We start from the raw sequence: 16,332 nt of genomic DNA on the forward strand, positions 1-16,332 counted from the left end.
AGCACAAAGTTCTAGTGGGGGCACATGTAGCATACTAAAATAAAGTCCATTCTAAATACAGCTGTAAAGAGTAAATACATTAAAACTGTGCTATGTACATATACCTATCCTCCTTCAAATCATTTCATACTCTGTTCCACAACACGTGATATGATTCTAACTGGAATAAGGTGGTTTTTTTCTTTCTATGCAAACATATAGAAATTATACATCCAAATGAGTAGGGCTGTACTCTTTAATAAGGTAATCACCTCTAGAAGTCATATATGCCTTCCAACAAGGCTGCTATCACACATACTTTTTCTGGAATTTCTAGGTTCTCCACATTTCATGTGCATAAGGATCACACTGGAAACATGTTAATAATGCTAATTCTTAGAGATGTGTATTTAACTGGTCTTTTGATGGGAGTCCAGGAACCTGTAATCTTAAGAAGCACTCCAGCTAAGTTTTACACAGGTGATCTGTGAGAAAAAGAACTTTAGAATAGTGATGTAAGGGTATCAAAATAAGGACTACTGAGTTAACCTCTGTTTACATATACACATAACACACTGGAAGTTTAATTTTTTTTTTCAAATCTTCATTTCTCCTAAAAGAATATTTCGGTACAGGTATACATAAGATAAGAGCATCTGTTTGCAATCAACATACCTCCATGAAAGAGATTCCTAAGCTCCAGACATCAGAATGAATTCCATACTGCTCCCCTGAAATTCTTTCAGGCTGAAAGAAAACAGAAGGGAGCTTGTGAGTTGACGTAAGCTACTCCAGGAAACATATATGCTCAAGTGAGCTCAGCTAAGGCAGAGCCACCAGTTTCTGCACAGCACATTAGGAACAGAAAAACAATTTTATATGTATGTGTATTATATAGATAATCCATAGAAATTGTATAGGTAATACAGATATATTAGATATAATCTTATTGAATCCTCAAAAGATCCTGTGAGGGAAACTTTGTTATCTTTAAGATAAAGAAAATGAAGGCTCATATTCGTGAGATATTAGGCAAAGTCCTAAACTAGTAAATGAGCTGAGACTTGAACTCAAACCAAATCCAGTGGCCTTAGCTGTCGAGTGACATATTACAGGATATTATATAATATTATCACGTACTTGCATTTTGAGAGATGGGCCTGAATCACTAGGAATTCTGCTATTTAAAAATTTTTATTTGTATAATATTAAACTTGTAGGAAATTTTTAAGATTAAGACTAGTACAAAGAAAACCCATATTTCCTTAGCCCAGATTCACCTACTGCTCAACATTTTATCCCATTTATCGGGCTTTTTTTTTTTGATATAAAACCAGGGAACAGTTTGAAAGGTCCTTTTGGGACTCTTGGTCCTCCATTCAAGATGTGTAGAAAATACCTGTTCTAACAATTAGCTGCACACTCTCTAGTTCAACAGGACTAATTCCATACTGGCGTGGCTGCTGCCTACTTTCTCTGCCCCTCCAGGATTTGGCATTCAGTAAGGTACTTCACAGAAGTCTTCTGAATGAACACAGGAACAAATGAGTAAGAGAAAATGAGGTCTCACTGAGACGGAATGGTTGCTTAAGGTTACAGAGCTAGTAACGGCAGGGCTAGGATCATGACCCATACCTCTTGGCCCCCAGTTCCATACTCTGTTCTTGGTACCATCCCTGGAATTCTTGGAAGTCACCATAGCCATCATCCTTTAAAAGCCTGCATGAGCCACCCTTGGTAGTAACTGGAGTCAGGGTGAGTCTGGTCCACTGCAGATGGGAAGAAATGGGCATTCACCACTCACCAGCGGGGGATACACCAGGGGTATGGAAGATGTGGGCCAGATACTCTCAGGTGAGTTGGCTTAGTTGGGACCCAAACTTTGTAACCGACTTCCCACTCTCACCTACCAGGCTATCTCAGTATATTTACTGTCTTCTCCTGGGACCATTTTTCATAAAATTACATAAAGCCCTACCCTAAGGTAGCAGGATGGATTGTCTTACTTCCCTTCCTTTATTTATTTAATTTGTAAAATACCTCTCCTACCAAGAATAATTTTTCCCAAGGGCCAAGAGTCATGTGACCATTTCTCCAAGCCTCTAACAGACATGGTCATTCCAATCCCCTCATACTTTTTTTTTATGTTCTAATCCCTGCTACCATCACTTTTCAAGTTCCACGGTCATATCTGAATGAACTCATTATCCAGTTCTAGCGAGATCCATTCATAATCGGAAGCATCCATATGGAACCAGCCAGCCAGTTACAGGAGTACTGCCATCTTCATCACCATCGACGACGACACCATTACTCCGTGCATTTACTGAAGAATTTCCATGTGCCAGGCATTGTTCCAAGTGCTTTTCATAAATATCCATACTAGACTGGTACTATTCATCATCCCCATTTAACAGATAAGGCAAATGAGGCCAGAGAGGTTTAATTTGTACCTACTGGGAAAGGATAATAATAGCTACCACTGAATGACCACCTAGTTTGTCCCAGACACTGGGCTAGATACTCTGTATCCTCTACACTTCATACAACCTGACAAGTATTATTGCCCTCATTTTACAGATGTAAAAACTGAGGTTTAGTAAGATTAAATGACTTGCCAAAGTGTAGAGTTATGGATTAAATACTAAATGTATTATTTAAGTACACAGCCAGGATTCAAACCAGGTACATCTGACTGCAAAACCGAAGTTCTTTTCTGTGTGTCAAACGGCCCCTCTGAACTGTAAGTCAGAAGAGCCACACACTAGTCTTGACCTGGTCAGTATTTCTCAAAATACAGCCTTGGACTCATCATCATAGAAGTGCCTGAGGTGCTTATTACAAATGAACTTCCAGTATCAGAATTTCTGGAGGTGGCTCTGGGAAACCTTCATTTTAGAAAGTTATTTCTCTGGGTGAATCTTCAGAAAACTCGGCCCCAGTCACTAAACATGTCTCTGTTTCCTATAGAGGGGACGATCTGCCTTTCTCATCTCTGCTTAGTGCACAGAAAGGGCCCTTCTAAGGCCACCCTTCAATGGCCACCCTTTTTAGATGAAAACTCCTTCCACTCCTCAGGTTGAATTATGAATTCCTGCCTCTGTACTTCTTTAAAATGCTCTTCACATCTTTCACATTAATTTATTGCACTGAGTTGTAACCATCCAATTCATAGTCTGCTTCTAAGAGGCAAGGAGGGTTCTTATTTCACATCCAGTACCATGCCCGGCACATAGCAGGCAGCTGGTTCCACAGGTCTGCCCTCAAGAATTCGTACAGTAGTAGGGACTAGAAAAATGTGTCCAGGCTGCTGAAACTAACTTGGGTACAAGATGAGTCCCAATACATAGCAACCCACTCCAGTGTTCTTGCCTGGAGAATCCCAGGGACGGGGGAGCCTGGTGGGCTGCGGTCTCTGGGGTCGCACAGAGTCGGACACGACTGAAGCGACTTAGCAGCAGCAGCGGCAGCAGCAATACATTCTGAATTTATAGAGCCAGGACCTGGTGGCCTAAGACTGCACAACTCAAATCTGTTCTCACACTTGAAGCCAAGATGGCCCACTCTGTCCTCTTCCCTCCAAAACAAAACAAAACAAAGCCAACAGCAAGGTACCACACTACTAAGAGATCTGTGATGAGTATTTTTCAGTTAAAAAGCAAAAGCTAGGTTACTTTCTGACATGACATTTGTCATCAGTATGGAAAGCTTTTAAAGGAAAAATATGACTCTTGTCTGAAGCTCTTCTGCACTGAAGTTTAAGTGTAGAGGGAAAATTCTGGTCTGTTCTTAATGAGAACACTAAGGAGTAGTGACGATTTAAAAGCCAGAGGATCTAAAAAAAAGCCAGAGGATCTAAAAGAGCACTGCTCCAAGATGGCGTGCACACTCCACCCCTCCACTTACTGCTGTGACTGGGCATTAACCTAGGACCCAGATTTAGTTAACTCATTCTAGAACTGTCTCTACTTATAACAAAAGACAGGCTTCCCTGGTGGCGCAGATAGTAAAGAATCTGCCTGCAATGCAGGAGACCCAGATTCAGTCCCCGGGTTGGGAAGATCCCCTGGAGAAGGGAATCTCTCACCCCAGTATTCTTGCCTGGAGAATTCCACGGACAGAGGAGCCCAGCGTGCTACAGTCCATGGGATCTCAAAGAGTCAGACACAACTGAGCGACTTACATTCTCTCATAACACAAGATGCTAGGGTTTACTTGTCAAAAGCAGGACGATACCTGGTACATCCCAACCCTTACTTCTTCCCATGAAGGAATTTCTGCTTAGGGTTAGGCTACTCAGAAAATTAACAAAGTATGCACAAAACTTTAGGTTAGTAGGTAATAACTGCAAGGAGATCAAACCAGTCAATCCTAAAGGAAATCAATCCTCAATATTCATTGGAAGGACTGAGGCTGAAGCTGAAGCTCCAATACTTTTGCCACCTGATGCCAAAAGCTGACTCATTAGAAAAGACCCTGAAGTTGGGAAAGATTGAAGGCAGGAGGAGAAGAAAATAACAGAGGACGACTGGATGGCATCATGGACTTAATGGAAACAAATTTGAGCAAGCTCTAGGAGATGGTGAAGAACAGGGAAGCCTGGTGTCCTGTAGTCCATGGGGTCGCAAAAAGTTGGACATGACTGAGAGACTGAAAAACAATAACAGTATGTTAAAAAACACACACACACACATATATATATATCAATATCATAAACAATGGTGTTTTGTTTTTTTTTTTAAGCTGGCAAGATCACTATGTGGATAGTAGAACATTCAGGTTAGACAGGGTTCTGCAGTCACACTGCTCTAACTCAATCTATCTTCCAGTTCACTAATTCTCTCTCGTCTTCAACATGCTACCAAATAGTGAGTTTTTCATTTTTATCTAGTAGTTTTGTTTGGGACTTTCTCAAATCAACTATGTCACTTTTAAAATTTGTGATCTAAAGTCTGTTTGCAACCTTTTTCCTGCTGGTTCTTTGGTTTGCTCTGTTTCTTTGTGGGCCTGGTTTTCTTTGCTTTACAGTTTTTGTTCATGGAAAAAAAATTTTGCAGAGGTTTTCTGAGGCCTCAGGTTGATGGGTCTACTTCAAACAATAGTCTCAACATGAAGCTCCTTTTCTAACTCAGATCACATATACAAACATCTGGGGTACAAATTTGTGCCAGGGTTAGTCTGTGGCCACAACTTTCCCCCTTTTTCTTTTTCTTCCTGTTGCTCTTTTGTTCCCTGGGATGGGGAAGAGCAGCTTTGGATCTGGTTGGTTGGTTTGTTTGCTTTTGTACTTGGTGGGGTAGGGGGCTCTTCAAGCTTCCAGCATAGTATGGGGAAGATTTCCTCTGAGACCCTCTGCCTTAAGGGAGCCCCCTTATCATTCACAGCTGCAACACATACAAATATCCTCAGCAATACAGGAAAATATCTTCAGGAATAAGTAGCTTTGGTACTCGAACATTCTATCTTCCCCTCTGTTGTAGGTTTCCTTCTGAAAACCATCCTGGGAGTCCCCAGTTGTCTTTTTAGCTCTTCAGTGTATTTGAGATGGTTTTTAAAAGTATTTTAATTAGCATTTTTCAGCAGAAGAGTTGGTCCACATACCCTAATGTGCTACCACCAGAAACTAGAAGCTGGTGTCCTAGTTAAATCTTGACCATCACTACTTGCCCAGCTTTGAGATTCTGGGCTAAAGTTACTTCACCTTTGGTTTCCTTACCTGCGAAATAGACAGCATGTATACCTAATGGAGTTGTCTGAAGAATAAATAAATCCATGTAATGTGCTCAATTCAGTACATGCCACATGGGGATGCTTAGTAAATGCTGGCCTCCTTCCAATCATCATCCCTATCACTATGATCACTGCATGAGCATGGCCAACCAAGCTGGATCATGGAATCTGCACAGGTTATAATCCGGGTAAAGATACTTTCCAAGCATAGGAAGAGTCCAGGTGGAAAAAATGTTCAGAAGATAGGAATAGTTATTTAGACTGACTTTCTGATCCCAAATAACAAGTATTTGCATAAGATTTCTTAATTTCAAAACTTCAGGAATTCATAGTAATAATGTCAAAATTTTATATTTGGTTTTAGAAAATTATAATAAATTACAATGACTCAATAGTGGGTTAAAGTTTCAGAGACTTCTATCTTTAAAACAAGAGTAAAAGTTCTAGTGATTAGAATTTTCAAGAAATGATTTAATATAAACCCCCAAAACCTTCTGGACTCCATTTGTAATCCTTCTGGAAGAAATCCTGTTAAAATATAGCTGAAAATGTTTCTTGCTTTGGATTAAAATGTCCATTAAACCTAATTACCTACCTGCCCCTAAGATGTAATGTGTACTTGAACATGCCACTTCATTTTCTAGATCATCGAGGAGGAGGGACCAGATGGCTTTCAAGTCTCCTACAAGGACCACTGTTTAACATGCCCATAAATTGTTACTGTGTATTTGCTTGTTTGTTCTAATGACTTTATAATCTTAGAAAAGCTTCCCTATCTTTGTCCTAATTACCATTGTCTTATACCTAACATTTCAGATTATAGGAGAATAAAGTGAGACTGTTCACACATGCAAGGCTATTTCTTTATTTTCTTTTCAATATTTGAGCAGTCTAGTGGGTTGCATCTGAGTCATCTGAGGGTCTTCTATACTTTATCACACAAGTAAGATACTTAATACAAAAACTTAAATCGTCTGCTTATAATTAGTGAACAAATCATTTTTGGAATGCAGGTTTCATGAACTGATTCATTCATTTAGCACCATGTGAAGGACTGGATACAGAGAATAAACCAGAATAAACCCTGAATATACTAATCTAGATTTGGAGAGACACATAAATAACTTGGATAGAGTGAGAGGCACAGCAGTTAAAGAGTTCAGTCCCTGGAAGCTGATTACAGAAGTCTGACTCCTCACTCTGCTACTTATTAGCTGTATGAAATTGGTTAAGTCACTTAGCTTCACTATCCCTCGTTGTCACCATCTGTAAAAGAACAATATTTATCTACCTCATAGGGTTGATTGTGAGGATTTAAAGAGTTCAGTTATCTCACACTCTAGCAAAGTAATGCTCAAAATTCTCTGAGCTCGGCTTCAACAGTACGTGAACCAGGAACTTCCAGATGTTCAAGCTGGATTTAGAAATGGCAGAGGAACCAGATATCAACTTGTCAACATCTGCTGGATCATAGAAAAAGCAAGGGAATTCCAGATAAATACCTACTTCTGCTTCACTGACTATGCTAAAGCCTTTGACTGTGTGGATCACAACAAACTGTGGAAAATTCTTCAAGATATGGGACTACCAGACCACCTTACCTGCCTCCTGAGAAACGTGTATGCAGGTAAAGAAGCAACAATTAGAATCGGACATGGAACAACAGACTGCTTCAAAATTGGGAAAGGAATACATCAAGGCTGTATACTGTCACCCTGTTTGTTTAACATATGTAGAGTACATCATGCCAAATGCTGGGCTGAATGAAGCACAAGCTGGAATCAAGATTGCCGGGAGAAATATCAATAACCTCAGATAGGCAGATGACACCACACTTATGGTAGAAAGTGAAGCGGAACTAAAGAGCCTCTTGATGAAGGTGAAAGAGGAGAATGAAAGAGCTGGCTTAAAATTCAACAATCAAAAAAATTAAGATCATGGCATCTGGCCCCATCATTTAATGGGAAATAGATGGGGTAACAATGGAAACAGTGGTAGACTTTCTTTTCTTGGGCTCCAAAATCACTGCAGATGGTGACTGCAGCCATGAAATTAAAAGATGCTTGCTCCTTGGAAGAAAAATGACCAGTCTACACAGCATATTAAAAAGCAGAGACCTTACTTTGCTGACAAAGGTCCACAGAGTCAAACCTATGGATTTTCTAGCAGTCATGTATGGATGCGAGAGTTGGACCATAAAGAAAGCTGAGCGAAAAAGAATTGATGCTTTTGAACTGTGGTGTTGGAGAAGACTCTTGAGAGTCCCTTGGACTGCAAGGAGATCCAACCAGTCAATCCTAAAGGAAATCAGTCCTGAATATTCATTAGAAGGATTGATGCTGAAGCTGAAGCTCCAATAATTTGGCCACCAGATGCGAAGAACTGACTCATTGGAAAAGACCCGAACGCTGGGAAAGACTGAAGGCAGGAGGAGAAGGGGACACCAGAGGATGAGACGGTTGGATGGCATCACCAGTTCGATGGACACGAGCTTAAGCAAGCTCCAGGAGTTGGTGATGGACAGGAAAGCCTGGTCCACTGCAGTCTATGGGGTTGCAGAGTCGGACACGACTGAGCGACTGAACTGAACTGATATGTAAAGAAAAGGGTGATTGGTGCATGGTTCTAATTAAGTGTTCACTACTACTATTGTTTTTATTATCACTGTACTGAAACAGGTATGAATATAAAGTGAGAGAAATAGATGCAAAATGAGTGCACTATATTAGATGACCTCTAATTGTAGATACTCACAATTTATTATTTGTCCTCTACCCTATACCTCCCAGCCCCCACTCATGTCACTCCACCCTCTAATTCTGTCTTTGTTCATCCTCCCAAAGTGATCTCTTTTGTAAGTGCCCTTTTCACATACTATTTGAATCATCAAATTCATATATTATATGCCTTCTTATTCTCTAAAGGTATGCATGGTAAAACTGAAGCCTTTATTATGTCACACATGACATGGCCACATATAATGCCATGTTTCCTATTTTGCCAAAATCTTATGTGGATTACAGAGTGGTGCCACCATACCTGGCTAACTGCATGGAAGGCGCTCAGTAATTACAGGTTGATTAATTAAAGGTACTCAGTGTCAGAAATAGCTTTTACTGACATAGACCAAAGGTTGGCAAACTTTTCTTGCAAAGGGCCAGACAGTTATTTTTCACTCTGTGGGCCATATGGTCTCTGCTGCAACTGTCAAAACTACCCCCCTCTGCCACTGCAGCGCTACAGCCCCCACAGACAACACAGAAATAAATGGGCGTGGCCATCTTCCAATGAAACTTCTTAACATTTTTTACTTTGAAATACTTATTAATAAGAAGTGGAAAAACATATTCTGGGAGGTTTTGTACTCTTCACTCAGTCCCTCAGTTGCTAGCACTCTAATACAGCATCACAACACCTCAGGCAGGGGTTAACATCTGTGTCAGAATAAATGTTACTTCTACCTTCACCCACTCCCAACCTCTGTCCTCACAGCAGTTAGGTAAGTCATGGTCAACAAGAGCCTGTTGAATTGAGCCAAGCTCATGATCTGTGTATCACACGCTTTGCTTTCTAGAGTTTTTCACTTTTTACAGCTTGAACTAGAAAGTGGATAACTAGAGTTCCCTTGCCCAAGAAGCAAAGCAATTTTAGCTTTGCCAATATGAGCTAATGTTTCATAATTTTAATCTTCACCTTTTCAATTAAGAGATGGATGCATCACATACATCCATACACAAAAAGGAAAAAAAGTTATTTCTTTAACGTGTACCTGGGAAATACAACTGTAACCTGGATTTGTACATTCAAACATATTGCAATTTAATTATTAGAGCTAACGCTACTAAGAACACAATGGAGAGTGGAAAAGTTATTTCATTAATTGTTTGTTTTAAGTCAGAGTATTCCATATTTTTTCAAAGACTGACATGGCATTTGGCATGGCTTTGTTAATTATAAAAGTGGCTCACCAATCTCAGCTAAGCTGGTAGAGCCAAGAGGGTGATTGCGTTTTATAAAAAACAGGTATGGGGACTTCTCTGGTGGTCCAGTGGTTAAGAATCTGCCTTCCAATGCAGGGGACGCAGGTTTGATCCCTGGTTGGGGAACTAAGATCCCACATGCCATCCCATGCATCGCAGTTAAGACCTGATGCAGCTAAATAAATAAATATTAAAAACTAGGTGTGGTGACTCAGAGATTAATTTTTTGTCACATTACCCAGAAAAATGAGAAATAATGAATTTTCTTTAAAAACAATGCAAGGCAAAAATTAACTGTTTTGGTATCTCAATTTAAAAAAATGCTTTGTATTGTTCTGAGAATAAGATCCAGAGTTCTATCCATATTAACATCCTTTTAACAAAATAATATATGAACAAAGAACACTGAGAATAAGATCCAAGGTTCCATACATAGTTCGTTTAACTCATATAAAGACTACTTGGAGTGAAACTGACTACCTGAATAAATCTAGAACCCTCATCAAAAAACTAAACCTAAGATATGAAAACAAAACGTTGCTCCAAAATACTAAATAAAGTTTCCTGCTTGTCATTTCCCAGCACCCTACTCTTGAAGTGAAAGTGGAAACCAATAAATAAAAGCAATTTTATGAACACAGATAACTTCACTTACTTAAAAGGTAGGCAAAAGAAAAAGGTCAAACCCACATTGGTATCTGAAATAGTTCTGTGCTTCTACTTCTTATTCCTGGTAAATTTGTTTCAGAGGGACTAACAAGTTATCTTTTAATAGACATGAACTCAAATAAACAGAAGACAGACATAATGTTTGACAGGAAAATGTCTGCTAAATCCTTACATTCAGAGGCCCATAAGTAATAATTTAATTTTTAATTAATAATTTAATTTTCATCTGGTGTGGAAGCATGCTTATTCCTGGAAAAAACAGTTGATCTTATTGACTGACATTTTGATATACTTTAAGGTTAATTTAATAAGCAATGAGGCAAAGTAGCTAATGTGCTGTAAGATGCAATTTTTCTATAGGATTGCATTCAAAACAATTTTATATTTGAACCAACCGGTTAAGTCAACAAAGTGAGAGAAGTTGGTAGCTCCTGTATAAACCCTAACATCTTTTAGGAAGACTTAAAAATCAAATCATGACTGGATTGACTTCGTAATTTATGATCTGTTAGGCTAAAGCTGTGGATTTAATTCAAGAACTGTACATTACCAAGTACATAAAGATGTTGCTTTTAAATGTTATTTTTGCATAAGTTTACTTACCGCCATATAAGCATTTGTTCCAACATACGTCTTGGCTATAGAATTCACCAGCTATGAGACAAAACAGTCTGTTAGAACAATATAAAGATAATGTGGAAATAAAATGGGCAATTATTCCTCATTTAACCTACAATCATCATTTCTATAAATCAACTAAAAATTATGTAAAAGGGAACAAATTTATCTACAAAGGCATTAAAAATGATTAAATCTCTTTTCTTTTGAATGTGATTTCCAATTTAAACAAGCACAGCTTTACAGTTTATAGCAGATAACCTTCAACAATTCACTTAAGCAGGATGCTTATCGCTTTAGTACCCCAAACCCGCCTGATATAAAAAGTCAATTTGAAGTAGAATTTGAACACACTCATTTTTTAGTCAGATGGCTCAAGATGTGAATGAAGCCCCATGCGTTACCAGAATGAAACGAACACTAAATACGCTGGAGGGATAACAGACTTTGACAACTCATAAGACAATGATGACCTTCGCTTTGGTCTTCGTGTTTGGCTGGGAGTAAAGGTGGCTGCAATTCAAATCAACATCACAGCATGCTCATGGGTCACCATCACCAGGGTTCTCAGGGGAGGCCCAAAATGGAAATTAATTAAAATTTGTGCTGCGCATTGTAATGGCCCTCCACCATTGTTGCTCCCAATATTAATTCTTATTGTGGGCCAGTTGGGCTCCCCAGGCACAGCTCCCACTCTGCCCTCCCTTTTGTCTGGCCAAAACGCTTTCATATCAAAGCTGCATATCAATGAAGTTTGCTATTCGTAAGTAGTAATTACAATATCAGCAGTTTTTACTGTCATTAAACAATGAACAATCATATTCTGATGAAGGCAACTCGCTCAGAGATTAAAAATGAATAACACAATCCCAGCCGACGAGAAGATGCAGAGTTCTGTTTGTCTGGCAGCTAGGTGATTTTTCAATCCAGAGAGAGAATGAAAATAGGAAGTAGATGTTACAGAGACGAGAACAGATCAGGAGGAAAAAGAGACCTACCTGAGTGCTAACTCCAAAATCACACAGCTTGACTTGTCCTCTTGTGTTTACTAGCATATTGGAGGGCTTCACATCTAAAAAGGGACCAGAAAAACCCATGTAACTAATTCAATATCTACCGAGCTTATTCTAAAAAAAGCACACACACACCAAACCATATTGCAGAAATGACATCATCTGTTCAACCTAGAATTCTAATCACAAATTTAATGCAAAGCATTTTATCTGGAGGCAAAATGTAAGGTCCTAACTCCCTCACTTCCAACCATTTCTGGTTCCTGTAGAGGCAAGAGTTTATTTATTTCATGTGAAAGTCAAATAAAATCTTGGCTTCCAGCAACAGTAAACACACCTAACACCCTACTCCAGCTTTCAGAAAAAGTAGATAAGAAAATGTAGCCTTCTTGCAAAAAATTTGTACAAAATGGCTTAGCTTTGCTCTTAATGTGAAACTGTTTCTCCCACCTAAAAAGTAAGGCCAAAGGGAAGCCAGTAAAGAAAAAATCATTCAAAATGTTTGCTGTAACAGGTTATATCTGATTGAAACAATGCAAGTGTGAATGCAGTACTGCTTTTTCCTAGTTTTACATGCAAACCATACTTCAGATAATCCTCAGAAATTGACCTAAAAGATGTATGTACGTGTGTGCATGCATGCACTTATCAGTCTTTTATTTATCCCTCTCATCCCTTATATCATTTTGACTGTTTTTAAAGTTAACAAAAGAACTGACATAGCTTTTGCCAAGGCAGTCTGCTAAATAGACACAAAGGGTTTCTGTGAAGCATCGTCAGTGATAACAATAAGCCTTTTCAGGAATTCAAGGAGCCAACAAAAACCATCCAAGCAGGATGAGACCACAGCACTTCTGTTGGTACAGGACAGCACCTGCTTCAGCATTTCATCTTCAGCAGCAAAAGTGGTTTGGAACAGACAGCTTGCTGTATTCAATAGAATATATGACCATAATTACTCCAAGACTGAACAAAAGACTCAGAATTTCTATGTAACATCTAAAAAAACTGTGAGTTAATCTCACACTGCCCATCCAATCTGCAAAAGGGTACCTCCCAAAAAATATCTTGCCAAGAGTAGGTACTTAACTCAAACTTCAGGTTCAAACTCAGTAACCAACGATTACTGAACCCTACCGCCCATGTGACAGGCATCTTCTCATACGTGTGCTCGTTCAGTGTTGCCTGACTGACACCAGAATATACACTCCATGAAGGCAGGGACTTGGACTCTTTCACTGACTTCTAGATACCAGTTCCCGAAGAGGGCCAGTCATACAGGAAATGTTTAATAAATATTTGTTGAACAGATGAGAAAAAATGAACAGAAACCATGAACACATAGCATTATTTTGTTAATGATTATGTTTCTGTGATCAGGGGTTAGCTGTAGACTATCCCTCTGTAGCGTGCCCTTTCAGATAAGACACACTATATACTTCTTGTAGGGCTTTCTCTCTGAAAACAGGTTAGTATGCCTAGGCATGTGTAAGCTTTTTTAAACCAACTTGCCTCTCTGCTTCCAGTTTTCTCCAATTTCAACAAAGCTTTTTTAAACCAACTTGCCTCTCTGCTTCCAGTTTTCTCCAATTTCAACATAAACCTTATACCACCATCATATTAAATACACTTTCACTGTATAACTTCTCTCCTAAGGAGGAAGTAACATATTCCCTGACTTCCCCCACCAACCCCAATGTGAATTCCCTAAGAATAGGGTTGTGCTTTGATTTGAAAGCACATTTGAAAGCAGTTTGAACTCAGTTTAGTTCAGTTGCTCAGTTGTGTCTGACTCTTCGCGACCCCATGGCCTGCAGCATGCCAGGCCTCCCTGTCCATCACCAACTCCCAGAGTTTACCCAAACTCATCTCCATTGAGCCAGTGATGCCATCCAACTATCTCATCCTCTGTCGTCCCCTTCTCCTCCCACCTTCAATCTTTCCCAGCATCAGGGTCTTTTCAAATGAGTCACCTCTTCGCATCAGATGGCCAAAGTATTGGAGTTTCAGCTTCAACATCAGTCCTTCCAATGAACACTCAGGACTGATCTCCTTTAGGATGGACTGGCTGGATCTCCTTGCAGTCCAAGGGACTCTCAAGAGTCTTCTCTAACACCACAGTTCAAAGGATCAATTCTTCGGCACTCAGCATTCTTCACAGTCCAACTCTCACATCCATACATGACTACTAGAAAAACCATACCCTTGACTAGATGGATCTTTGTTGGCAAAGTAATGTCTCTGCTTTTTAATATGCTGTCTAGGTTCGTCATAACTTTTCTCCCAAGGAGTAAGCGTCTTTTAATTTCATGGCTGCAATCACCATCTGCAGTGATTTTGGAGCCCAGAAAAATAAAGTTTGCGACTGTTTCCACTGTTTCTCCATCTATTTGCCATGAAGTGATGGGACCGGATGCCATGATCTTTGTTTTCTGAATGTTGAGTTTTAAGCCAACTTTTTCACTCTCCTCTTTCACTTTCATCAAGAGACTCCTTAGTCCTTCTTCACTTTCTGCCATAAGGGTGGTGTCATCTGCATATCTGAGGTTATTGATATTTCTCCCGGCAATCTTGATTCCAGCTTGTGCTTCATCCAGCCCAGTGTTTCTCATGATGTACTCTGCATATAAGCAGTCTTATATGTGCAGCTTCAGTAGTCTGCATGAAAAATACACATCATAGACAGCCACAGTAGACACTCTAAATATTTGCTGAGCTGGAAGAAACATTAAAGTCTGGTCTTATTTTCCAAATTTAATTCTCACTACAGGCCCTCAACTTTAAATATTTTTCTTTTGGACAATCTGCTCTTTTATATACTGATACCCTTAAACTGGGCTTCTCTGGTAGCTCAGTGGATAAAGAATTTACCTGCAATGCAGGAGACCTTGGTTCCTTTCCTGGGTTGGGAAGATCACCTGGAGAAGGGATAGGTTACCCATTTCAGTATTCTTGGGCTTCCTTGGTGGCTCAGATGGTAAAGAATCTGCCTGCAACGCAGGAGACCTGGGTTCGATCCTTGGGTTGGGAAGATCCCTTGGAGGAGGGCACAGCAACCCACTCCAGTATCCTTGCCCAGAGAATCCCATGGACAGAAGAGCCTGACAGGCTGCAGTCCATGGGATTGTGAAAAGTCAGACACAACTAAGCAACTAAGTACAACACAGCACCCTTAAACCACTCTTAAGCCACACATCTAATGGGGACAGTTAATGAACAAATATTCTGAGCTCCTGGAAGAAGGGGCTGCCTGGAAATCACAAGGCATGGTAAGATGAACAAATCCTTAGTTTTAATCAGACACACATTTGACTTAAGTGGACCAACAGAGAGAAAAGAATAAAACAGCAAAATTTCTAGATTACGTTCTGAAAGGCAAGGTGTAAATAAGAACCGGATGGCATTTTCAGCTCTCCAATATCTTTTTTTTAACTTACATATATGCCTACTGCCTGATTTTGTACATTTACTTTTCAGTTTAGTTTTCAGAAATAGTTTGTGTATGAAAGCAGCAGGCATACAGCCATCCTAAAACAACTTCTGTATTCTAACTAGACTGGTCTAGCCATTGTCTCAAAAGAAACAAATCTCTAAAACGCCACTACCATGCCATCAATCATGCTGTGTCCCAGACCTCAACCTCCCTGGGTTTAGAAATCCTTACTTGATATTTTTGGACTGACTCTTGTCCATCCTTCAACTCAAGTATCCCATCTCCCTGTTAACGTATCTACTTGGCCACCAAAATCACTGCTTCCTTTGGATTGCTAAGGCATTTACTCTCTGTACCATTTAGAACTGAGCATGTGACACCTTTTTTTTTTTTTTTTTAAACCAGTTATCACTTACCATATTTACTGTTAAAGGTATCATCAAGTAATAAGTTCACGGGGGAGGAATGTCTTTACACATTTTTCTATTTATCCTGTGTGAGCATAGCATCTTGCTCGCTGGTTGATGGCTTCCTAAACAATACACTGAATCTGCTAGTGTAAGTGCTCCCCTCCCCAGCAACACTGGGCCATAATAGATCCCTTTAAACAAAATCAACGGATTCAGGTGAGGAGTCAGAAGCCTGACTCAACGGAGACACAGACTTGGATTTTAGTCTTTTGGGCCCTGCCAACTGTGACTTTGGACTAGGCATGGGACGTTTTAGTTTTCACCTCTGTAGGGAGATAATAAAAGTTACTGCATCTTAAAAAATTGTGGGGATTAGATGAAATAATGAATGTAAAATAGCTTTTAAACTGTCAAACACTCTATAAATATAAAGTATTATTATCTACTGGCAATCAACCAAGTCATAAAAAGTGTTGTATTTCTTTATGTTCAGGAGTAAT

At 39.5% G+C, this 16,332-nt stretch overlaps 1 protein-coding gene across 8 annotated transcripts in view; it reads right to left on the bottom strand.

Moving 5' to 3' along the window:
- MAP2K5 (mitogen-activated protein kinase kinase 5) overlaps window positions 1-16,332 on the bottom strand; it is a 266,618-nt gene that overhangs the window by 107,691 nt on the left and 142,595 nt on the right. For all 8 annotated transcript variants that reach the window (XM_006052082.3, XM_044925392.1, XM_006052081.3 and 5 more), the window contains exons 14-16: window positions 11,975-12,048; window positions 10,962-11,012; window positions 655-726 (exon numbers count right to left, since the gene is read on the bottom strand). In XM_006052082.3, coding sequence (XP_006052144.1) covers window positions 655-726; window positions 10,962-11,012; window positions 11,975-12,048 — 197 coding nt within the window. The remainder of the gene's footprint in view (window positions 1-654; window positions 727-10,961; window positions 11,013-11,974; window positions 12,049-16,332) is intronic.

Source organism: Bubalus bubalis, chromosome 11 (genome assembly GCF_019923935.1).
Source record: "Bubalus bubalis isolate 160015118507 breed Murrah chromosome 11, NDDB_SH_1, whole genome shotgun sequence".
In the NCBI taxonomy this organism is placed as follows: Eukaryota; Metazoa; Chordata; class Mammalia; order Artiodactyla; family Bovidae; genus Bubalus; species Bubalus bubalis.